The 25966-nt window shown below is 45.7% G+C and overlaps 1 protein-coding gene across 9 annotated transcripts in view; it reads left to right on the forward strand.

The window, feature by feature from the left end:
* The window catches only part of LOC120898443 (obscurin), a 67558-nt gene that overhangs the window by 24251 nt on the left and 17341 nt on the right, over positions 1-25966 (forward strand). For 5 of the 9 annotated variants that reach the window (XM_040304298.1, XM_040304293.1, XM_040304289.1 and 2 more), the window contains 10 exons: positions 8462-8583; positions 8679-8846; positions 8962-9093; positions 9159-9335; positions 9432-9597; positions 18335-18427; positions 19938-20067; positions 20194-23628; positions 23882-24976; positions 25784-25918. In XM_040304298.1, the coding sequence (XP_040160232.1) occupies positions 8462-8583; positions 8679-8846; positions 8962-9093; positions 9159-9335; positions 9432-9597; positions 18335-18427; positions 19938-20067; positions 20194-23628; positions 23882-24976; positions 25784-25918 (5653 nt within the window). Of the gene's footprint in view, positions 1-8461; positions 8584-8678; positions 8847-8961; positions 9094-9158; positions 9336-9431; positions 9598-14694; positions 14941-18334; positions 18428-19937; positions 20068-20193; positions 23629-23881; positions 24977-25783; positions 25919-25966 lie in introns of those variants that run through there. The other 4 variants (XM_040304290.1, XM_040304295.1, XM_040304296.1 and 1 more) reach the window with 4 other exon arrangements.

Consider the following 25966-nt stretch of genomic DNA (forward strand, 5'->3'; position numbering starts at 1 on the left):
CGCAGTTTGTAGGCGCAAAACCACTCATCTTCATCATTACGATCGCACAACGCAGTAGCAAATGCTAATGGACTGTGAAGATTGTGCCCCTTCTCCCTTCCGCTACGTGTACTGGAGGCGGCCAAACACACCCGTTTGCGCACAAGGTCATTAAGATACTTTCTCAAACGTGTGTCAGAAGTCTGGCGCGAGTGCTGGATTGTACCTGCCAGTACATCCAGTAATGCTGTCATATTCAAAGACATTCTAAGGGACGGGATTTTCAAAGCAACGCCTCGCAAAACATTGCAACATGTTCTGTTGGCTGCGCTTGACCCACATAGGGACGTTCTTCCTTCAAGAACTCGTTCGAGTTATGCAACTGGAACGCGCCATAAAGCACAAACAAACATCACTGTAAACGTCTGCATGATGAATCATTGCTTTGAAGATCTTGCCTTACGTACGAAGAGGAGTACTTTACGACGGTTGAATGATCGAACGTTAGGATCTCTGGATGTCTGGAATCGTAAAACTCGTTCAACATAAGCACTGTTTGTTATTCTTGCGCATAGAGAGAGTTTGCTCTCGGGAGTTCAATGAATTCTTCGAAAATCCTCGTACTAGTCGCAAAAATCTTCACAACCTTTTTTTAATCTCCTCCCCAACGTCTACCACGTGTAACGCAATCGTACACGCACTCACTTACCGTGATGAGGAAGTGGTCCTCCCCGTTGGTGTAAATGGTCCTGGTGCTGTTTCATTAGCTCTCATTAGATGATCCGCTGTTGGAAGCGTCCCAAATTGGCTCACATGTGTCACTCACCTTCTGCGTGATGAAGATGACGAAGATGACACGTCGACTGCTGGCTGCTTCACCTGCTATTAGCGGATTAGCGATTACCAAACCGTACAACGCTCGATGCGCCGATGTATGCTGTATGCGTGCGCCCCATTTCGGCTTGTGCTTCTGTGCGGGCCAGTGTGTCTGTTGTGTCGGTTTGGCCTGCTCTCCGGTCTGCAGATACATAAAGCATATCGACCGTTTGCGTGGCAAAAGGGCAGCGCGTGGTGTGTCTGGTGTGTTTCGGTTCTTCGGTTGCATAATTCTTAAAATAGCTCTCATCCCGCTTCGTTCGCCGCATCATTGGTTTGCAACGCGTTCACGCAGGAGGACGGGTACGCGCAGAAAACGCATCACTTTGCGTACGGCTTACGATCATGCGTACAGGGTGGATCGGGTGTGCCTTTCCCTCTTAGTGGAGCAGTCAGAACTTCCCGCATGAAAACTCTTTTTAAAGAAACATATATTGATTTTTGAATGCGTTTTCATAGTAATAGTTCTTAGTAATTACAATGGTTGGATGATATTTAGCGCCCTCTTGTGAGTTCTCTCAGTACTATCGGCATTGGATGTAGCAGCAATACTTATCTTCTTCAACAATTCTAGTTACATTCTGTGTTTAAATCACCCTGTACAAGTCAAGACACTTATGACTAGAACACTTTCCTGAAGTAATGTACTCCAACGTGGTCCCTCTCCATTATAATAGATGGAAAGTGTCGAGCAGCGTTTGCGCTTGCACAGAGTGCGTGTCCCACTGGAGGTCAGACACGCTCCTGGTACCCTCATGTGAATAAACTCCACACACGCACACCGCACCGAGTATCTATATTTATTCAGCGTTCCTCGCGATGATGACACCTTCGCATTATAAAAGGTGCCGCCTTTTCCCACTCTCGCTCGACACGCTTCTGGAGCAGCGCGGAACAAATCCTGAAGAAAACGATTATAAGCAAGCAAATTGCCCGCTCGTTGATGGACATAATGAGGCACACGCACACACGGGTAGGGCCGCCAACCGCCTCCGCGGTACGCAAACCATACCTCATCGTAAGCGCGTCATCACGAACGCATCATCACACCTTGGCGTAGGAGCGGCTCGCACTTTCGGTTCACAGCGTAAAAAGCGTTTTGTTGCAAAAGTGTTTTTTGCATGTCGCAGCTGGCCCCCTCGTGGCAAACCTTTTGCTGGCAGCAGATGTTTTTGATTGTTCCGCCAGGGGTCCGTCCGGTCGGGCTTGACGTCACCGGGCAAAACGACGATCTGCCCACTTTCTGTAGACCACGTGGTGCGAAAAATGTAACCAATAATGAACTCCAGATGAGTGGCCAGTAACGTTTACCAGCAGAAGAAAGAGGAAGCTACTGGTGATCGGGTTCTTTGACTAAATGATTTAATGTGCCGTGCGTGCGCGTGCACGTCCTAATGGCACGTCCCGGTCCAGGGCATAGGTGGTAAGAGTGCGTTTCGCCAACCTGCCACCTGATGGGAGTCGGGAGTTCTAAAAATATTGCAACAAAATGTAACCACCGCGCTGGCCTGTGACCCGCTACATCGGGCAATAGTTTCCAAACGGCAAGATCTCAATCGGGAAGATGATGGACGATGGGATTCTTTTTTCTTTTTTTTTGGTACAGCGGCGCGTTAATCTTCTCGTTCTGGGCGGAGCCCCTCTTGGAGCAAAAGCAAAAGACACATGGATGACAGCTCAATCGCGTATAAATCATCCACGCACAGGTTGCAAACGCAACGTACTGATACGTTCTGTCGTAAAGCTGTCCATCTTCTTCGTGGCACACCTCTTTTTCGACCGTTTTTCTTGCTTGAATTTCCAAAGAATCTTTACGACAGTGTCGGGTTGCGATGTGTTCCACTTTCGGAGTTCAGGGGTTTTGTTGGGAGAACCTTTTGGAGTACGAGTCGTTATTTTTCGAGGTGAAAGCTAATTCTTGAATTTTAACGCAGAACTTGGCAAAGTTGGTCCTCAGAGATTGGGTCTGAGCTATAGTTTTTACGCTAAATGCCCCTTCCAGTCCTTAAACCTCAAATGAAAATGCCACAGGACAATCTGTAGGACAAAGATTAACATTTAAATAAGCAGAGGTATAGGAGAAACTCTACGCTCTCTGCTAGCAACCGAACCGGATCAACCAGAGTTTTATCGTTTTGTTGACTTTCCCAAACATAACAAAAACAGACAACGAAAAGGGTATTCCCCCGATCACAAAGATGACTCAATCGACATTCTACAGCTCTTGCGATGGAAGTAGCGTCTTTCCGTTCCTCTTTTTATGTACGGCAGTTATTTACTTTTCCGTTGCTACATTTTTCATCCACTGTGCTCGAATCAAATGGCATCTGTGCACCGCCGGGAACAGCTGGTTTTGTCACGCGTGCATGAATGAATCGTGATGATCGCGCGCGCTCACACACACACGTGACACACGTTTCCGTGTTTTGACCTACACCACTCGACGTTGGTCGCGATCGCGAAGAATAATATCGTTTCGAAACAAACACGCGCACACACACACACTCTGTGCTTGCAAAAGTTTACGACAAACAAGCAATTTATTGCTCGCCCAAATCTGGAGTGTGTATCATCGCTGGCACACCACCATTTAGTTATGTGGTCGGCCGAACTGCTAATAGTTGGCACAGTTTCGTTCGCATGGATACATCACGCACAGCAAACTGCGTACGTGCGTCCAAAGTGAGTTTCTTCCCTCTCTACTCCCATGCTCCTTTTTCACGCAACACACACACGCACGGCACGAAGCGGCACTCCCAGACGTGGTCCAAAAATAAACTTTATTTATTATTTATTTTCGCACTGCCGCACCACACACGCATGGACTGTAAATAGCCGCGCAGGAAACGCATCCCAATAGGTAAAGATCGGCCCGGAGAGGATCATGTTTGGCATTTATGTTTTATGGCGAGGGAAATATGATCGACACTTCCGAGCCGATCAGCAGTACTCGTGGGGGAGGATTGCCGGGGTACAACAACCTTCGCAAACGGTTGCACTCGTATTGGATTTCCTTCTTCTGTCAGCCTTTTCCAGCATCCTGTGCAGTTGCGGTGTCGGTTTGAAATTTGTTCGCTGATTCGATTTGATTGACAAGTCCAAGGAGATTCATTGGCACAGTAAGCATGATGGTAAGGGAAGTGTGTTGATAGGGAAATTTTGGCGGAGATGAGTCAAGAGCAGCTGAACAGTACTTGAAAGCAAATCCGACCCCAACTTGTCCATACAGCCTTCATGCAACTGCCCCGGCCTAATGAGAATGCTGCTCACGGTCAGCGGTACAGCACCGCAAGCTCGGCCGACCTAGTGGTTAACGACCCGCACTTTTTGTCCACTGCCAACTGTGGCGCAACGTTGCTGTGACAGTGACAGTGATGCGAAAGTGGGTGGTCGGGATTGGTAAAATAATACACCTGCAGTGTGTGTGTGTGTTATTGCTTGTTTCATCCTGTTGGCTGAGGTGGTGGTTTTTCTTCTCGTGTATACAATTAACGTTTTTCTGCATGTAGGTGGAAAGTATTATTAAGGTTGATTCATATTGTAAACACTTTCTCACTGTACCTTTTTATTTACATGTTAGATAGACGTTGTACATTTATGTTTAAACAGACTTATTAAGGAAAAAATAGATATAAATTAAGGCATTTTTCTGATTCTGAACTTCTTCTTCTACTTGACGTAACACGTCCTAGCATAGTACAAGCATTGATTTATTCGAATTTATGTTTAAACGATGCATTCTTATTGAAGGCAAGGAAAGCAGCAATTGAGATATATAAATTAATATAGCTATAAAGTCGAAAAAAGAGATGTAACTTTTTTAAGCACAATATAAATTAAATTTGCGTAAAGATAGGTTGTTAAAAACAATGAGTCGAACGTACAAAATGTGATTGCTAATAAAATGCTAGAATTTTTCGGGTTTTTTAAACACCTGATTCTGAACTTTTTCTTCTACTTGACGTATTTCCTGCAACGAAAAGCCGCATCACTGTACAAGCATTTTATACATATGATTAACGCTTTAGCTTTTGCATCAAAAAACCATATCTATGAATGAAAAATGACATCGACGGCATCGTCCATCGATAGAGGAACGTCTAATTTACGAACACACCAAATCTTAGCGCTTTCAACACACTTGATCACACACAAATCCACAATTTCAGGCGTATCGAGTACTAATCGAGCAGATACGGGAAAACAATTTCGAGCAAATGTCACTAAGGTTGGGAAGAGAGTACCCAAGTACCCAAGTTGAGCTTATATTAAGTATATATACTCCAGAGGTATACCTAATCGACATTTTCGAGCACGGATTATCGAGGATTCGACCAATTCGACCAATCGAGGATTCGACCAATGCGCCCTTCTTTCACCAGTTTAGAGGAATTTAGAAAAAGGCGTTTAAAACCAACTGGAATGCAACTTGTATGTTGCTTTCTTCTAGTTTCATCGGGAAATAACGTTTAATCGATCCTTATAATTGGTCACGTAGCCATTCTCAAACTAGCTCAACATCGTAACACTATTTTTCAAACCCATCAAACGATTGTCAAAATATTACTTAAAATTCGAATCGGTAAACCCTTTTCAAATTTGTAACACTAGGTTTCGGATTCCTAACATCCTAACTCGTATCTGAAAATGTATGTTGACTGACTTCTTCGTTTCTTTCTTCTGGATTCGCCGGGAAAAATCGTTTCCTGTCGTCATAATTGGTCATGTAGCCATTTTATACTTAAAAAATATCGATTTTTTTTACAAAATAACGTCACACAAAAATATGCTTTCGTTTTCCATCTAAAACCAAAGCAATGAATGTAAAATGAATTCGACGGCAACCATCTATTAAAGAAAGTTTAATTTACGAACACACAAAATCTTGGCGCTTTCAACACAGTAGATCACACACAAATTTACAATTTCAGGCGTGTCAAGAACTAGTCGAGCAGATATGGATAAACAATGTCGAGCAAATGTACACTTGTGTAGCGTAGTAATACATTAAGACTCGCTACATGAAAAGAGTGATTTTTTGTGAAAAGGGAAACATGTTATCAAGTAGCTTTATTTTTGACTTATATTTAAACGAGACTTTGTTTACAACACCAGTCATAAACCCAACATCTTGGCTTGTGCATTCACAACTCATGTGCTTGTCGACGTGTAATGCTAGAAATTGTGAAATTGGAGCTCCTTTCCATATGAATTATTTCAATTATTCGTAGAAAAATTCATATATCACACGCAGACCAACCATCTTTTTCTCCATTTTCCCCTTCTCGATTGTTGTGCAACAATCACTCAGTCCAATAACTGCAACCATATGGCCCTCGTGGACGTCACTTGTTTCGAACACTTTTCGGCCATATTTTGCCATCACACCTACGACGCCCCCCCGCGCAATCTATATTTCCGTTGGCGTTACAAATTATAATTCCAAATCAAATTCCACTCGGCTGCCGTGGTCGAAACTGTGGCCTCTGGTGTTTGCCTTCATCTTCATTCGGTAAACAGATCAACAAAACAATCAGCTTCCATGGACGGTCCCGCGGTCAGGATGCTTCACCTTGGCCGTCCATGAAGCTGTTTATGTCCCGGTGATGATGATGAGGATGATGCGGGATTAGATAAAAAGGTTCGTAAATACGCGCGTTCCCACTCAACGGATGGGTCTGGTCGTGTGTGTGTATGTGTGTGAGTGGAGGTATCCAGACGCACCGAACAACAAACTATCACATTACTTATCGCAAATGGGCAACACTTAAGGTGAGGGCGATGTGGCTAAATATAGCTCCCGCAAATGATGCGCAACCTGCTGCTGCTGCTGCTTACCTTTAGGTAGGGACCATTTTGCCTTAGCGTGCCTAAGGTTATCCCCAAACCGAAATGTAGAACGCCACGGTCAAGGTATCGCCGGCCACAACAGCAGTGGGTCAAATAGAAGGTGCGAAAGAACGAGGACGGCTTATACCACCATCTCCGGTGTGACATGTTGGTGTTATGCTGGCCCGCGAAAGAAAAAAAACACTTCATCTCGAAAAGAGGTCACATGTCGGGAGGAAATGTCATTTCTTGTGACGTGATGTTTTTATTATGTTCGCTTTTTTTCATCCCTCAAATTCCACTACTTTTTTTGGTGTAGGATTTGACCACCCATTTTTGGCGCAACGGATGGAATTTTAACCGAACCGTCCCTAGCGTTCTGTCAGCGTTTTCTGACAGTTTTCTGACGGAGCGCCAATTAGCGAATTCTGAACCACTGTATGTTTTGTTTGGTGTTTTCATTTTTCGGCATGCGACGAGCTGTGGATTGAAATATTTCTACTTTTTTATTCGCAACCTCGTGGATTGCTTCTCGACAGCGGCTTGGCGTTCAGCGTTGCTGGGCAAAAATCGATCTCAATTAGTTACGATCAGCTTACTGATATGCTCGCCCCGCCGTAAGTGAAGATCGCGAGGACGATCAATTAATTTGGAAGCGCTTACCATCTCCATTAATCTTCCCGTACGGATTAGTGTTTTCGCCATCGGCAGGATGTGGCGACAAATAGGGTGATAAAAACTGTCGGTGCACTGCTTATTTTACCTTTCTGCCTGAAACCCCTCAACTGGAAACGTGCCAAAAGGGTTGGTTGGAGAGGTAGAGTAACAAAAAGCCTCATCCAAATGGGTATAAAACGAGCAGTTGATAAATTGTAACGATTGCAGTTGACGTATTTATTGCCCCATTAGAGGGAGATTCTCATCTCGGCTCAGGCTTTGGCCTAAGTAGTCGAAGGTTTCACTCATCATGCCAATAGTGACGGTGATTCATTCGGTGGACAACCCTATCGTTTAATCAGCCCCCACAGCAAGCAAACGGATGAAATCGAATCCGGGTGCAATACATTCATCATTAAAGATTAATTTTACTTTTTACGCGTTCGCCAGACACGTATCACATATCAGTGGACGTCTGACTCTCGAATCCGGACATGATTTTTGATGGTGGGAGAGGTGGTTTTCCGTGGCAAATTAACACCCAAAAATTGTCCCCGTGTGTCCGTTGTGTAGCGGACGCAATTGCTGCCAACAACACGTTCGGCATGCGCGCTCCGGGTGAAGTGTTTTCAAAATAGATGAGCCGCTTTGGCTCAATTAGCGATGCCAAAATGTCCGTAGGAGGAGCCGAAGAACTGGCCCGTGTTTTAATCCCCCCCAGTTTTAGCAGTAAACCGTTTCGCGTACACTTACACCTCATTCCCTTCAGAACGTTAGTTTTCGTCGGTGGTATCGGTCCAAAATAACTAGTTGGGTAAAATAATTTATTAATGGAGTAAATAAGATGTTACGAATCTTAAAAGAGAGATTTTGTTTTGCAAATTGCATACCTTGTGGCGTTTTTCATACATTGCCTCTTCTATCAGTTTCTAAAGATTGCAATTTGCTGAGCAAAATCCAATCTTTGTGACATTTGAACGGCCTATTTATTCATTTTAATAAGCCCTCCTGGCACCACTCGCCTTGATTACAACCATTTATTTTCATTAAATGCACACCCGGCCGTGTGACACAGTGCGCTAATCCTTTCCGTTCTGCTTCATCTACGAACCCCTCCCAGATGTACGATATTTTGGTTGTGAACAAAAACTACGATGCCGAAGGACCGGACTCGATCTCGGTGCGCGTCGGCGATCTGGTCGAGGTCCTCGATATGGGCGATTCGGCCGTCAATGCGGCAAAGTAAGTACACTGCTGTTGGCTCAATTACAAACCCGTTTACTAACTCACCCGGTTGGGTTGGCTTATCCATTTCCCGCCGCACGCCACACTGCCAGGAAGCCGAAGCTCGATCCGCAGATGAACATTGGCCAGAGCGAGGACCGGCTCGACAGCTCGGCCTCGAGGCACAAGCTGGCGGTGAAGCCGAAGAAGAACCACCAGAGCTCGTCCCATCGTCGTAGCGTCAGTCCACAGCCACCGTATCAACCGAAACCGAACGAGAAGTAAGTAGCAGCCGCAGGGGTCGTCGGGCCTGGCACGTGCCACAGCCCGAATTCCGAAACTAATTGAAGATGTCATTAAATCGCAATTTCCCCACCAACCCCAAAACGCAAACAGGTGGAAAGTACGAATCTTTGACGGTGACGACAACGCGAAAGCCGGCTGGATACCGGTGTCCGTGCTGGACATCAATCATACCGAGCAGGCCGTGTTCGGCGAGAAGTCCAACGATGCCGCCTATCGGCGAGAGTAAGTACTGGAGCGCAAGATACAATATACATGTCAAAAGGTACTAAACATTGCCTTTTCTCCAGAGCCGTCGTTCGCGAGCTGGTCGAAACGGAGGAAGAGTTCGCCAAGGATCTGCAGCAGGTCGTCGACAACTACCTCAAGTACATCGACAACAAGGACAACAAGGTGCCGCGTGTGGTGCGCGATCACAAAGATGACATCTTTAACAACTTCAAGCAGATTGCGGACTTTCACAACACGTAAGTGCAAACTTTGCTTTTATTGCGATCGGCAAAAACCTGCTCCGCAAGGTGGATAATTGGCCCACTCGGTTTTTATTGCCACCACACTTTCAGGGTACTTATCGAGGGTGTGAAGTACTACGCAAACAATCCGAAGATGATCGGCAAAACGTTCCTGCGGCTCGAGCGCGACTTCGACAAGCATGTCAAGTACTGCCGCGATGCACCGGTTGCGCAGGAATTTCTTGCATCGAACGATGCCATCCGAGACTTCTTTATGGTACGTAACATGGTTGGCAGATTGTTGAATTGTATCAATTGAACCATATTTATACGGCAGACACTGTAACTAAAGCAATCCTTGAAGAAAACTTTAAGCTAAAAGGTGTAGTCTGTGTCGCTCTCAAAGCTAGTACTAGCGTTAAGCACAAACAACTTTATCTCTCTTCTCTGCCGCTAGCGCCATCTGTTGGAATTAAGATGGACTATGCTGGATTTGGCAAGCACACTTAGCCAAATCCTATCACGTTTAAACTTTTGAACGATCTCTCAAAAACTCTCTTCTTTCACATACGATCTCTCTCTTTCTCTTCTTAATTTCAAATCACTGCTTCGTAGTTAACGTTCAGCACGAAAATAAAAGAATTCCCTAACGACACAGGCACACCCGGGCCGGTTCAGTTGTTCAGTTCGCTGCTCCGATGCCGGAAAACTAACCGGAGATTAGCTGAGACGAGCTGCGGGATTAGTCTGCTTTGGTTAATATACGATCTACCAGACGATTAACTGAACGCTCTAACGTGCGCTAGTCCCCTTAAGTTGCAAGTTTGTAGCCGACAGCGCAACGCTGGCCCCATGATGACGGAAATGCAGACCTCAATACGTGCGTGTATGCGCTTAATGTGCGGTACAATTTCACCAACCGACGTAATAAGAATTGCTTACCTCTGGCTGCCGTGCCTTCTCCCTTCCCAGATCGCGTCGACAGCTGTCAAATGTATGATGAAACAACGGGACACTGGCACAGGCCAATGTGTGTAACGTATGTGTGCCGTTTCTATCTACGCGGGGTCAGCTTACGACAAAACCCTCCGAGTCTGCACACACTTGTTACTCAATCGTTGCTGCCGGAAATTGTGTGCGTATGTGTGTGTATGTGTGTGGCTGTTTTGGGCCCCCCATCTCGGACACGCTGGCAAACGGATTAGGTTTCTATTTTTCGACTCAACTTTATAGCAGAAAACAAGCGGCATGTAAATGGGAAAACGTTCTTGCTCTTTTCCTGTGTCGAGCTACGTACGTGAGGTCCTGATCCGATCGCACTGTTCAGCAATTGCAACATACTGAGCTGTTTTGAAGGGAAGGGGCAGAAAACTCATCAAATCTCTTGTCTAGATTATGTCACAGCAGGGCAGCTAAGGGAAAGAGAGAGAGAGGCGAGAGGTATCGATGTACGGGTTTAATGGTTGACGGAATTGTTCTATTATACAACAGAGGGATCGTGTATTAACGGCTTGGTGCGTCTTTTTTTTACTGACGAGTTTAAGTGTCGGCAGAGCGAACATTACGCTCACAGATTTGATGAGGGATCGTTTCGCCGTTCATTAACTGTTACCGTTCAACCAATTAACCGGCAGCCGGTGTCGCACTGTAGAAGAAGAAAAAAACGGCTCGACTTGCGCATATGTCACCACCGGCAGGGATAAGGAAGAAACGCACCAAAAGCGAATTAAAAGCAAAAACTAACCGGCTTAAATTACAGATCCATTTCATTTCCGCCTCCGTCTTACTACTCTCAGCTCCATTACCCTAGTGACGCTGATGATAGTAAGTTTCGTTTGGAAATGAGTCGAATAACGAACGAAACGCCGGATCAGCTTGCAGCGCAATCGTCCGCCTCTCGGTGGCCAGTTTATTGAGCGGTTCGAATTTTGATTTGGTTGGTCTAAAATTAAAGCACACAGAACGGGCGCGGTGCTGTGCGGATTTTGCAGCCAAACGCAAACAACACGCGAATATGAGATAAACTCAGCCGACCTGCGTCCCGCTCTCTTTCTCTCTCTCTTTCTCTATTTCTCTTATTTTCTCACTCTTGGTTCGTTCCGGCCAATTGCAGCTTCTGCAAACGGAAGATCGATTTGCGAAAAAATGGCGCACAGCTGGCGCGCTGTCGGTGTCAGTGATCGGAAAATTGTACGTTCGCTGTACGCGCGTGGGGCTGCTTGTCGTGCTTTTGCAACTCAACAGAATTTGCTGTATGTTCTGTCAAAAGGATTTCAAAATTTGTGTTGCAAAATTCGTGTTTTTTTCTGACACACAGGTTTTTTCAACCCAATTGGTTTGGTCAGCCGTGATTTTATTTTTTTATTTATTTTGGATGTCTGCGAATAGCACTGCTTGTAAAACATTCATGTTTATTCGTTTATTTTGTCTACTTAAATATATACATTTTATGGCTTGGGTCATTCTGATGATTTTACTGCGATGTCGTAGTGTGGTAAATAATTAAAATTAATTGCAGCTGACAAAATTCGATAAGAGACGAATTCATAATATATTAACAGTCAGCTACTTACAACATTTATTCTTAAAATAACGAGGACATTTAAACACGGTGTAGAGAGCAATTAGAATAAGAGTGTGGAAAATAATGTTGACAAAGTGGGAAAAAATACTGGTGAACATAAAAAGAAGACAATTTGAAGAACTTAAGCCACTCATTTCGTATTGAATCTCTTATATTATGATTATGAAAAAATATTATATTATGAAAAAACTCTTATTTCACATTGAAGATTATGCTTAACACTAATTTATTTATATTTTCATTACTAAGGATAAAACTATCAAATTTACGGTATAGACGCGATTTCATCATGTTTTTTTTTTAATTGACAGTTCTTTAAGAAAATTGTACTGATATGACACATCAATTGTGAAATGCAAAAGAATTCCCTCCCTACCAGCCAAAATCGTTAATAGATGTCTATTAGCTAGCCCAATAGACAAAGACAGTCTGTCTATTAGGCATCTATTAGGTACACGAATGGAAGTAATTATTAGACAGTAAATATCAAAACCACCAGCAGAAAAAAATTGTAAGGTTCTACGCCATCACATTTGTAGCACTTTGAGGATATGTTTGATGTGCAGGAATTTTTTTTCGTGTTTATTCCAGATCATTGTTGTGTGTGTAGCCACGTTTCGAACTCAGTCCAGTGATGATGAAAACTCGTACATCTGCAGTGAGGGATAAACAGAATTATTCACATTGGAACGCTAAAAACAAATAAAATGCTTCAGGTTTATGCTTGTGATAATTGTGATACAAATGTTTTTTATACAAACAAACTGTTTGTGTTGTGAAGGCTCATTGAATAGGCCAATAATAATCAGATCTGCTATTGTTTTCTTAAACAATATTCATGTGTTACTGTGTGTTTAGCAGAGTCTTTGAATACTTGGTGTAATATTCCGCTTCATTCTTAAATGTTACTCTTCATCAAATTAGACAATTTCATCCATGTAGATGGGCAATCTTTCTAACAAAATTGCTTGAAGACTGAATTTAGACACTTGTTGGGATATATCATCTAATAACAACTATTAGACAATTATGAGACAGGTTTATGACAGTAAGTCTAATAAGGCTTATTAGACATTTGTTACACGACTATTAGACAAGAAGTCTAATAAATCTTATTAGACACCAAAAAGACAACAATTCGACGAGTCGTCTAGTTACACATGAGCTGTCAATTAATAGACAGTTATTGGGATCTGTTGCCTTTTTATTTCGATTTTGGCTGGTAGGGCTTTTTGGTCGATTTTTAAAAACCATTTGAAAAGGTACAAAGATCTTCCGTTGAAATCTCCTTTATTATTTATTTATTGATTATCTTAGTGCCTACATCACTTCATGCAAAATTATACCAAGATTAGATATAATTTGGCAGTAAAACCCCTAAAGTACGCTGAGTACGCCTTTGCCTCCGCTCCTCATTAATAGCGTAAATCGGGCAGCCACTTCCCCAAACTCGATCGAAGAGGAACGATTATTGCAGTTGCCTAGATACAACGGTTGCTTTAATCTATTTCATGAGCATCCTGCTCAGTTATACGTACAATATGGCAAAATGATCAAAACACATCCAAGGAAACCACCATCTTATGTCATTTTGACACTCGCTACGATCGTTCCCGAATTCGATCGAGTTTGGGAAAGTGACTGTTGTATACTTAAAAATTAAAAACAAAAACCTATTTGAGAGTTAAATTATCAAGAAGAGTATGTATTTCATTTAAACCAAAATCGTTATTTTACGTGTCCGATCTTTAGTTTACAAAACAGTCGCTGAGCTTTTGGGGCGAACAGAGGTGCCTTTTCCCCATAAAGGGGGGTTATTTTTACCCAAAACGCCACATCCTATCAGCACCGCTCATTTACGTACGGGATGAACGGCGCCCCGGCATGAATGCAACCGTGCACTAATAGGCGCCACATTCCTTCCACCGTAAATGCAGAACCGAATTATTTGATCACCTTGCCGCCACCGCGCCGTCACCATAGCACAGAGCACCGCGAGCGACAGATGTATGTAAGTCAAGGTGAACAATTTTCGGTAGTCCTTCCCCTTGCAATTTTTCTCCGCCTGCTGAGGAGTTTTTGCCTCATTTTTTTAAACTGAATATACAAGATGGCAGCGGACCAAAACCAACAACAACCACGCTCTGGCGTCAACATTAACGTCACCAGGCGCGTCTGTAAAATCAATGCCACTAACACGCTCCATCCCGAGTGCAACCTTCAACGGGGAGGCATGGGGAGGAATGATTTTCCCAAACATTCAAATTTTGAGCACATTAAAAAATGACTAGCGGCGTGTGCGTGTGTGTGTATGGGTGTGATAAATTGGTCCAGCGTTTGCTTGGTCTTGAAGGAAAATCGGATTTTCTTTTTTTTTCAGACCACACGTTAAACCCAACCCCAATGTGCTCCCGTCAATCTCATCAGCAACTCAGATGGCCAATGGCCGACTGATAGCTTACACTTCTCCTTTCACTCATCCCGCTGTGTCTTAGTAGCTAGCTCTCTAGTGAGCACACACACACACGTTCAAGAGGGCACAGAACGTTACGTTGCCGTTACGCTTCGTACCACCTGTTACCACACCCCGTGTGTTGCCGTTTTTTCCTCTCCAACACCCTCTCGCTGCTCCGTACGCCCGGTCGCACATAACGCACAAACACACACACAGACGTGCGCAACACTCACATGCGCTCGATGTGCGGCTGGGTGGGTAGAAGGAAATTTTTCGGTCCGGACGTAATTTTAGAATATCTATATTTTTCGCTCACGGTCGCATGGGGTGGCCGAATTTCAGTCGTACTTCAAAGCTGCCAGTGGACAGATCGATCCGGAGCTGCTAGGATTTCCTCGAAAAAACAGATTGTGCCCGCGTCTCTAAAGTCAGTGTGTGTGTGTTGGTTCCGTTTGCCAACCCACCCGTCCTGTTCGCGCAGGGATCGCAGGGGTCGGTTTAGTGCGATCGCTGCTGGAGTCGCGATCGCGAAACGTACGTGGCTCGCAGTTCGAGATTCGAAAATTTAAGTTTACTATAAAGTGAGTTTGCAAAGTGGCGAATTTCGGTGGGAAAATATTTTATTAAAATATTGTGAAACAACCCTTTTCCCCCAACTGGGAAACCATATTGCATAATCATTGATATCAATGTACGAGAAAAAATCAAAAAGATAGGCAAAAAAGCAAGTGCTTGCATAAATGTAAATGGTTGCGGTGTGTGGTTTTGTGGGATGTTGCAAGGGACCAGTGACCAGTGTGTGTTGTGTTATTTTTGAACAATTGCTGATCGTGGCTTTTCGTGATGTGCTAAAGGAAAATTATTGTTTGCCACCACTTGCTTTTTGGGGGCAACTGATTCGTTTGAGAGAGAGATAATGTCTGTGTTGTGAAAATAAAGCTGCTGTATGTAATGTTGGAATACCTTCCAATGCAAATAAGCAATGAAAAGCTGGTGTAAATCTAATCGCAAACTAGGAAAGCATGCTGATGTGCAGTAGAACTCGGGGAAGATAAATCATGTTCTAAATCGAGCGCTGATTTAACCCGCGCAATTTTATAGTTTCCCTATGTGTGTGTGGTTGTGCATAAAGGAGAGACGGAGAGAGCAAAACAGATGGAGTATGAAAGAGAGAGAGAGAGAGAAATGTGTGCCAAAAAAGAAATGTGTCAAAGATAAAAATCCACGCCCGCCATTTACGTCACTTTCACCCACGTCGAGTGCGGTAACGATCCAGACCAGTCTAGTGTCTTCAAAAGCAGTTTTTTCTCCTTTTTTCATTGACTATTACATCTTCATTGTACATTCATTGCAAACATTATTTTTATTCGCAATTCCTTAACACATTCCCACACTCGATCGTCAAGCACTGTCGGGGTGTGATCGCTTGTAGGTTTTGTATTCTTCCCGTTAGGTTTGTGGGGGGAAATTTTACTTTTACTCAAACTTATCACAATTGCGCGTACACACAAAAAAATAAAAAAGAAAAGACAACCAGAACGCAACCGATTCGCATACACACGACAGCTTTAATTACACACACGTCCGCCTGACACAGGCGGCACAACACGGAACGGGATTTTATTTATAACAACCAACGCCGCCATCCAACCGGCAACAAGTCCACAAAACCAACCGCTGCTGACCACTGAAACTACATTGAGGTTGAGCGAGCCCCAGTCAGGACGTGGCGAAAGTCGTAGCACGGAAACAGGAAGCGTGTTGAGGCGTGTGTGTCTATTCCTTTATCACATTTTCGCCCGCGGTAGTGGGGCTTTCGTTGGCGTTTGACAAAACTTGGAAGATAAACAAATATGTTGGGGGAGGAAAAAACACCGCACGCTCTAAATCATTCAACCGACGGGGACACCATAAATTTGGTCGGGACCATGTCGTATAGGGAGAGTAAAGTTAGACAGAGCTCTTGGAGATGCGTTGGTTTGCGTCAGCAGCAGCACGGTTTGCTAATCCAAAAGTTGAAGATAAATATTGCCATTAGATGATTGCAAAACATTCATCAAGAGCAATACCATCAGGACAAATATTTATAGTGCTGGATCAAAAGTATATAACTTTTTGTTTTTGCTAAAAATATTAAAAAATATGAGTAGCTGTTTGAAATTCTGTAAAATACCAGGCGTCTCCATATACCTTTTTCTTTTTGGCCTATCAACTTATCTGCTATAATTCAGGGTCTACACAAAAATGAACCAATAAGATTTATTTCAAACGTTGTTGTGTATGTTTTTAAAGCTATTTAATCGCTTAAATCATTTATACTTCAGTGCAAAGTTGTTACACTCCTATGTGTATGAAACACCAGGCGTTTCCATTATTTTAAAAAAGTCTGTAAAATTAAAAATATTGATCGATATAATAATTTCTGGTGATACTTCTCTGCTTGATTTTGATTATTTGTTCTTGCAAACAGGGTAAAATGGTTTCATTTTAAATATTTCCCCAAGATGATTCGTTAAACCTTGTTTATTCTCAAATTTGACGTGCTGACATTGCTCTACTTAATGATTCCGTTGAAGGTCACTCTTTTCTATCTAGCCTTTTCATCATCATCGCCAGAGCTAGATCTTCACTACCCAAAAACAGAAAAGTGTGGGATCGGAACTATCTCAAGTGTTCTCATCATTCCATGGGGTGAAATAAACTCTGGCACGCTCACGAAATCAACCGTGAGCGAGCAAAAGCTGTGTCTGTATATGACTATTACCTCATCCTTTACCCATCTTTTTGGCTGTCTGAAAATTGCTGTATTTGTTTGGCGACTGATCAACATCCATCCCATTTACCATTTACCTGTGGGTTACTGCAACCCCCACATGACTAATGCAGCAACGGGTGGACGTGCCCCCGCAAAAAAGTCTGATCTGTTGCGAATGTTTTTTTTGTTTTTGGTTTCATCCTTCTTCTATTTGCTAAAACCATCCGATGTCGTCTTTCGTAGGTCATCACGAGTAGCGTGGGCGGGCACGACCGTCGTGCTCATCGGTCGTGCGCTGAAAGGTCACAATCCGTGGTGAAATGTTTTGAATTATTATTTCACGCCCAGTCGGTTTGGGGGGAAGCCCTTTCCAGATGTTCCGACGGGTGGGTGGTTTTAGCCGTGAAACACATGCTGCAGTGAAGTGTGGCAGGGTGGACAACCTTGGCCTCTATCCGCGTGCTATCCAAACGCCCTTTTTTCGTTGGAGACAGTTTGCTTGTTTTGTTGAGAATTATTTTTAAAAAATCTTATTTTTGGAAATTTCTACGATCGGAGGTTTGCTTTTGCGAAGACATCAGTAGATCGTCTTTACCGTCTACCAAGCGATTAATGATGGAAAATGATTAAAAATAGTCACGCGCAGTGCGAAACCGACCGATACGATCGATTTGTTTTCCTTCAAAATAGTAAAGAAAAAAAAAACACAGACGCATTCATTCCCATTCCATTTTATCATGTGAACTATTTTTAATACCGCTGGTAGCTCCAAACATGTTCTACTTCCCACGAACTATTCGACTCTAACTTCGACCGGCTTGGTCAGTCGATCACCATTTCGAATGACAATCTGGTGAGAATTTATCGGTGAGAAGACTGTTGTGACTAACCTTCCCCACCCCCCTCCTCAACTGCACGGTTTAGGGCAATTCGAGTGTGCAGCAAAGTAGGGAGCAGAAAGATGGTTGATATTTTAGTGACGAAAACGTGTGACTAGTATAACGCGGTGATTTTACGAGTCTATTTTAAGTGACAACGTTTCTGTTGGTGGAATGCAAATAATTTGCCCTTAGTGTTAAGAGTGTCAGTGAAAAGTTCGTGACCAAGTTAATGAAAGATCGATTTCTTTTCGTTTTTGTTCTCTCTTCATCCTCTCTCTCTTCTCTTTTGTGTGTGTGTTGCGTGTCTGTGTTTGTGCGTGATTTGTGTCATCTTCGCAGGAGCTATCGGCGAACATCGACGACGATAAAAGTCTCACCGAGCATCTGAAGCTTCCGATCCAGCGTATCAACGATTACAAACTACTCTTCAAGGTAAGCCCTGGCCCTGAGCCGGTGAGCGAGATCACAGGTGCAACCACACCGGATGTGATCGTACAAGACAGCACATGAAAAGGAGAACCACCATAATACACATCTAAAACCAACATCGATCACCACTACTCGAGAATTCCATCCAAACCACCACCACCACCACCACCACCATTCTCTCATCCTAACCTACACCGCAACTAATCAGCTGAGCTAAATATGGCCGCATGAAGACGAAAAGGTATTGCACTCACAGTACTAACACCGAGTCAAACTTCAACCTGTTCAACACGAAACACATGCTTTTATGTGTGTGTTTTATTAGAGAAAAGGTGCTTTGTATGCTTCTTGCTTTTTTGGAGCATCAAATGGCCTTCACTTCTTTTCGGGGGAGAAAAAATAAACATTAACCTTCACCACAGCACATACAGCACAGGCGCACAGTCGATCGAGCTGCGATCGACCTAACCAAATAGTGGGAAACGAAAAAAACACACACACACACAAACAAACAAACAGACAAACACAGCACAACGCAGTTCCTCACAAAGCTAAATTTAGTAGCAAACTCCAGGGTGGAAAACACATAAACTACGCGGGAACTGGTTACATCGCCGCCTTTTCAGTTCATGTTGTCCGGTTTTAAAAGCAGGAAGTACATTGCAAAATGCACTGACCTATCCAGTAGAGCTTTGGGAGAGATTTATATACCTTTATACATTAAAACCATTTTCCATGGATTCAATTCCGTTCGTTATGTGCGTTTGCTGGGACGGGTTGTTATTATTAGCAGCCACAGTTCATCCGGCATTAATTATTTCAACGGCCAGTGTAAGGTTGGTATTTCGGGTGATACGTTGCAAACCGACGTTGTTTTTTTTCTATTCCCGGCTCAATGACGCAATGGTAATACAGCTGGTACTACCTTTTAACACGTTCTGTACTTATGTGTTCGACACATGGCGGTGAGCGTACTGTGGCAGACAAATGATGATGGATTGAGATCAGGCTAACGAGGTTTTCTTTTGCCCGTGTGTGTCTTTCATCGTTTGTGCTCGGTGACTCAGTGTCACTGGGGGGGGGGATGATGCAATTGATGTTCGGTGCTTTTAAAAATACGTATTTGTTTAATAACACTTTCACAAGAGAGGTGCAAAACAGAAAGACTCATAAATCACAAATAATTCAAAAATACATTCCACGAAGAACGCTAAGGATTACAACGTTGGTATTTGAAGTTCAAATTTTGATAAAATAAGGAGGATAACAGATTCCTTCTTGACGAAAATTATGCTCCAAAAAATGATACATAAAGTAATTAAAGTAACGATACATAAAGAAACATTACACAAGCAAATCATGGGGTTAAAAACAACATTTGCCAACTGAGCTAAAAAAAGGCAATTTCAACACGATCAAGACACCAACACCCTCTTGCGGGAAACTATTTACTCACCTTGATGTTCGATCATCTTGCAAAACTCCTTTGCTCACTTCCGTCCGCACAACGCAGGAACTGCTCAAGTACTCGACCGCACTCGGCGAAAATGTGCTCGACATCCAGAAGGCGCTCGAGCTGATGCTCTCGGTGCCGAGCCGGGCGGCGAACAACAAATTTCTCGAAGCGATCGAAGGATTCCGAGGTAGGCAAATGTGCGAAAAGCACAAGCGAAAGCAAAACGTAGTACGCGGCCGTGTATATACAACCTGTTTTCCCTGTTTCCTTCCCGGGCCGTCAACACACCTACACCCACACACACACACGATAGGCAATCTGCAGAAGCTGGGCCGCGTGCTCGCCCACGAGTACTTTGGCGTGCGGGACCGGGAGAACAAGATCAAGGAGCGCTACCTGTTCCTGTTCAAGTCGCGCATCCTCGTCACGAAGGTGAAGCGCCTGTCTGACGATCGGTCGATCTTCATCCTGAAGGACATCGTGCGCCTGCCGGACTGCGAGCTGCGGGACATCGATACGCGCGCGTTCGAGCTGGTGCCGAAGGGCAAGGGCTCCGATCCGGTCCATCTGATCGCCTACTCGGAGGAGGCGAAGCAGCGCTGGATCTACGAGATTAGCGAGTACGCCAACAACGCGGTCGCGCTGCAGGAACACTCGAACGACGATCTGCGGCTCGATCCGACGCAAACCAACATCGACGACAGCATCATCAAGCTGCCGCAGCGCATCGAGGCGCACAAGACGGACGAAAACATCAAACCGTCCGACATTGCGGACAGCTACGTGGTGTTCAAGCACAAGACGAGCCGGGACGAGTCGCACCAGGCGCTGCAGAAGATCCAGTACCTGCAGCAGCAGCAGCAGCAGCATCTGCCCCAGCAGCTCGGCGAGTCGGCGGAGCCGGCAGTGGTGGTGGAGGAGGAGGAGGAAAAGTCCGCCTCGGTCCAGGAACGGTTGGCCGCGTTCGAGGTGAAGAAGTCGGCGAAGAAGTTGGACCTAACGCACACCAAGCAGCAGGAAGCGATCGCCGTAGCGTCGAGCGTGGTGCAGTCGGAAACGAAGACAGCTTCGTCCGTGTCCTCATCATCCGTGTCCGTTACCTCCTCGTCCGTGTCCGTGAAGGAGGAGCAACACGAGCGATCGGTTGCCGTGAAACGCCAACAGGAGGTGCAGCTGGAAAGCTCGGTCACGAAGAGCAGCAAGTCGGAGAGCAAGACGGTGTCGTCCGTGTCGTGCTCCACCAGCAACTCCAGCATCAGCTCGTCCCAGGAATCGTCGCTCGCTGAAACTCAGCAAACGCAGCAGCAGCTGCTCGAGCAGCAGAACAAAATCAAGCAGATCGAGTCGAAGTACGCCGCGCTGAAACAGAAGCAGCTCGAGCAGAAGTCGGAAATTGTCGATGCCAAGTTCCAGATCGTCGAGACCAAGTTTGCCGCACTCAAGCAGAAGCAGGAACTGTTGCTGCAGGAGCAACATCAGCAGCAGGTAACAACCTCCACTACTGCCAGTGCTGTTGTAGCCCAACAGCAGCAGCAGCAAGTTGAGGCGGTTTCGAAGATCCAGCAGATCGAATCTAAGTACGCGGCTCAGAAGCAGGAGGAAGCCGTTTCAAAAATTCAGCAGATCGAATCGAAATACGCCGCTCGCAAATCATCGCTCACAGGAGTGACTGTGGAAGAGTCGGTCAAGCAGCAGCAGCAGCAGCAACAGCAAACAACTGCTTCGGTGCAACAAGAACAGCAACAAAAAACCGTTATCTCCACCGTTGCGGTGGAAAAGGCAGCGGAAGAGCCGCTCTCGAAGCTCCAGCAGCTTGAGTCCAAGTACACTGCCCATATCCAGCAGGCAAAGGAACTGGTAAAAGAATCGATTGAAGCGACGATTAAGAGCGAAGCTGAACCAAAACCAGAACCAAAGTCTGCTGACTCACCGCAAACGGAATCGCTTTCGAAGATACAGCAGATCGAATCGAAGTATGCCGCCCTCAAGGCACGCCAGCAGCAGCAACTGCAGGAGATTAAGGCGGCCGAAGTGACGACGGATACGACCGTTACCGTAGCGCAGCAGCAGCAAACCCAAACGCCATCTGCCGAAGAACCTCAGTCGAAGATCGCCCAGATCGAGGCAAAGTACGCGTTCAAGCGTCAACAATCACTGAGCGTTGATGAGTCGCTTAACTCGAAGCTCCCCGTTCCGGTGAAGAAGGAAGCGGAGGTACAATCAACGGTGAAGGTTGCAAAGCAAGAGACAACAGCCACCAAGACTGAACAGGTTACGAAAACTTCGGAAGTAAAAGCTGCTGAAATTAAGAGTGCAGAAGCTGTCAAAGTTCAGGAGACGGTGAAAGTTGAGCAGAAAGAAGTGAAGGAGTCGAAAAAGAAGATCCCTGAACCGATTAAGCTTACGGAACAGGCAACGAAGACTGCAGGTGATAAGGGACCGGACTCGCCCAAGAAGGGTAAAACACCGAAGACTCCGAAATCTCCATCGCCCAAGAAGGAGGCTGTTCCGTTTAAACCAAAGCCGGAAGAACCTAAAAAGACCGTTGAACCGGTTAAAACTGTGCCAGCGAAGCCAGCAGAACCGACCACGCCGGAGAAATCGGTTGAGGCATCGAAGCCTGCTGAACCGGTAAAGGTTGACAAACCGGTAGAACAATCGAAGCCCGCCGAAGCGGTTAAGACCTCCAAGCCTGTTGAATCGCCAAAGCCAGTTGAAACTCCCAAGCCTGCAGAGCCAGTTAAGACTGTAAAGCCTGCAGAACCAACTAAGCCCGTTGAACCGGTTAAGACTGCAAAGTCTTCGGAGGAACCGAAGAAGCCAGCTGAACCAGCGAAGACTGTGAAGCCTGTCGAGTCTCCCAAGGCAGCTGAACCGGTGAAGGTTGAGAAACCTGCTGAGCAGGCAAAGCCTGTTGAACCGGTTAAGACTACTAAGACTCCGGAGCCGACGAAACCATCTGAACCGGTAAAACCAGCTGAGCCAGTGAAGGTTGAGAAACCTGCAGAACCGGCAAAGCCTGTTGAACCGGTGAAGCCTGTTGAACCGGTTAAGACTACTAAGACACCGGAGCCCACGAAACCAACTGAACCGGCAAAGCCTGTCAAGCCAGCAGAGCCTGTCAAAGTTGAGAAACCATCTGAACCGGCCAAGACCGTGAAACCTGCTGAGCCTGCAAAGCCTGCTGAATCTGCAAAGCCTTCTCCTCCATCGAAGATTCCTGAGCCTACCAAACCTTCGAAGCCTGCAGAACCAATCGCTAAACCTGTTGAACAAGCGAAGGCCACGCCTGAACCTCCCAAGAAGGTAGTGTCCGAACCGGTTAAGGTTGAGGCACCTAAAGCCACTCAACCGGCTAAGGCTCCAGAACTTGTGAAAGCTCCCGAACCGACGAAACCAACTGAAACACCGAAACCCGTTCAGGAACCTGCCAAACCTGCTGAACCAACAAAACCACTGGCAAATAAGCCGGTGGAGTCACCTAAAGTAGCGGAACCTGTCAAGGTCGAAGAACAACCAGCTCGCCGTCCCGATTCACCCAAGTCGGCTAAGAAAGCATCCTCGCCGAAGAAGACATCTCCGCCGAAGGAACCGAAGAAGGTGCCGGAACCGGTTGTGCCAAAACCGGTGGAAAAGAAGACTGAGTCCGTGAAGGTACAGGAACAGAAGAAGACTGAAACGACGACCACAACCGTTCAGAAGGCTAGTGAGAGTGTCAAACAGGTAGAGACCGTTACAACTCGCAAAGGTAAGTGGGCCAAGTCTTTGAAACTCTTTTCCTTTCACACTGTTTCTTTTTGCGCTACTCGCTGGCTTTACTCATCCATTCATTCAACTCACCTCTCACTTCAATCATTTCAAAATTTCATCTCGATACACACATTCATGAGAGTCAAGGGAGGATGATCACGGTGTACATTTTAACATCATGAACAATATTTTTCTTCTATAAAAACTTGTCCAAATGTTACGCTTCTTTGTGGATACCGCACGTGCAACAGGTCGTACTACACCTGCGGCGGTGTCCGACGACGCGTCCCCGGTCGAGGGTGCCGTCGAGCAGAAGTCGCGCGAGGAAGCGCTCAACCGCAAGCTAGAGGAAATATACGCCCGCGAAAAGGCGACCCTAGCCGAGGCGAAGCGTATCCGTGAGCTGGAGGAGCAGGAAATACGGCGCAAGTTCGAGCAGCGATCGATCCGCGAGATCCAACAGATCAAGGAGACAGCTACAGAATTTCTGCAGCAGATTGCTGCCACCCGTAATCTCGTCCAGTCGGTGCTGGAAACGAGTACCGAGCCGAGGGTTCCGCAAGTGACCAAAGCAGCGACAAGTGCGGCCGCATCCGGTGGAGAAGGAAACAACTCCCAACCAAGCTCCGGATCTGGACAGGAAGGGTCGTCCGATCAATCAGCTCAAGAAGCGGGTAGTGGTGGTGATCAGGGTGCAGCACCCAACCAATCGGAGCAATCCGCTGGCGAACAGGGTGGTTCTGCCGGCAGTAACAACGGCAACGACGGTAACGGCGATCGTGAGGACAAAAAGCGTACACCTCCGCCACTGCAGCTGCCTACCTTCTTCGATCCACCGCCACCACCGGTCTATCAGGCGACGATCGAGGTGTTCATCAAGAAGGAGCGTCCGCCACCACCGCCACCACCAAAGATTACGCGCAAACTCGTAGTTAACACCGACGAGCTAGAGCGCAAAACGCAAGCCTTCTTCGACGGGGAGATCAACGAACCCGATCCAGACTTTTCCATTGCGGCGGCACACCGCAAGCTCAAGGGCATCAAGAACATCTGCAAGAAGGCGGACGAAACCGTCCTGTACGCGGAGGACACGATCGTGAAGGCGGAACAGGGCGAGTTCGACAGTATCGTGATCCCCGAGCCGGAGGAAGACAAGCGACCGCGCGAACCGGTGTACGAGTACCAGTACACGGTCGAGGATCCGGTAACGGGAGCGCGCGTCTGCACGGCCGACCCGAACCTGGTGCTGATCGAGAAGGAGCTAAGGATGGAGGACCATTACGGTTCGGCGCACTCGCGCTACTCATCGTCGCGGTTGTCCTCGCGCAGGAGTCACACCTCGGAAGGTATACAAACATTCGCTGTGGGGTCCTTCACGGGAAACCACGAGACCATGTTGTAACCGTGTTTGTTCGTGTCGTTGGATGTCTGTGTATCTCTCTCACTGTCGTAACCAGCACTGCGCCGTGCGCCTTCAATGTAGTGTGCCTTAGTGATCTTGCAAACTCAAAAATCCAAAATTATTACCCAGCAATTGTTTCACGCGATCTGTCGAGCGATCGGTCGACCATCAGCTGGCGTTTGCGTATGTCTAATGTGCTCGTCTTCGTTGTCACTAATGGTAATTGGTCGACGTTGCAAATGGACATCGTTGTTGTGTCTATTCACGAAGCTGTTCATCCAATGTATTTGTATGCGTGTTTGTGTGGGAATTACTTGATCTAATCAACTACTAACCGATCACTTCATCACACAACTCATGTGCTGATCCATCATCTCTGACCAAAGGCTCTAAAGCAAACTGCCCTTCTCTGTTTCCTGTGTACTGTTGTTATGCAACTCGTGACGACTCTTTCTCTAATGGAATGCTTTCTCTATTTAATTTCTATTCTCTTTCCTCGATACAAACACACACACACACACAATCAAACGTCATATGACACATAACAAACTGCCTAATGGTTGGCTTATTCTTGATACTCGTACATATCCCTGTCAAACAACAAAAACCCACAAAATCACAAACTTTCAACTTCGATCTTACGATCTCCAATTTTACATGGCTCTACCCACACCTACCATCACCACCACCTGCCTTCTGTCTCTTTTTCACTCGCAATCCCGAAACCGACATATCCGTCACTCACATCTAGCTCAAGAGAAAGAACTAGCTGCGATAGAGACGCGCCACGTGTCCAAGATGTCGACGACCAACACGAAGAAGATCCGCGTACCGACCAACATACGGCCGCACTTCATCAAACCGATCCGTGGTCTCACGGTGGAGCGTAAGTGTTCATCCCAGTTGCCCCATTTTGTCCACGTTTTCAGTACTA

Source organism: Anopheles arabiensis, chromosome 2 (assembly GCF_016920715.1).
Source record: "Anopheles arabiensis isolate DONGOLA chromosome 2, AaraD3, whole genome shotgun sequence".
NCBI classification, from domain to species: domain Eukaryota; kingdom Metazoa; phylum Arthropoda; class Insecta; order Diptera; family Culicidae; genus Anopheles; species Anopheles arabiensis.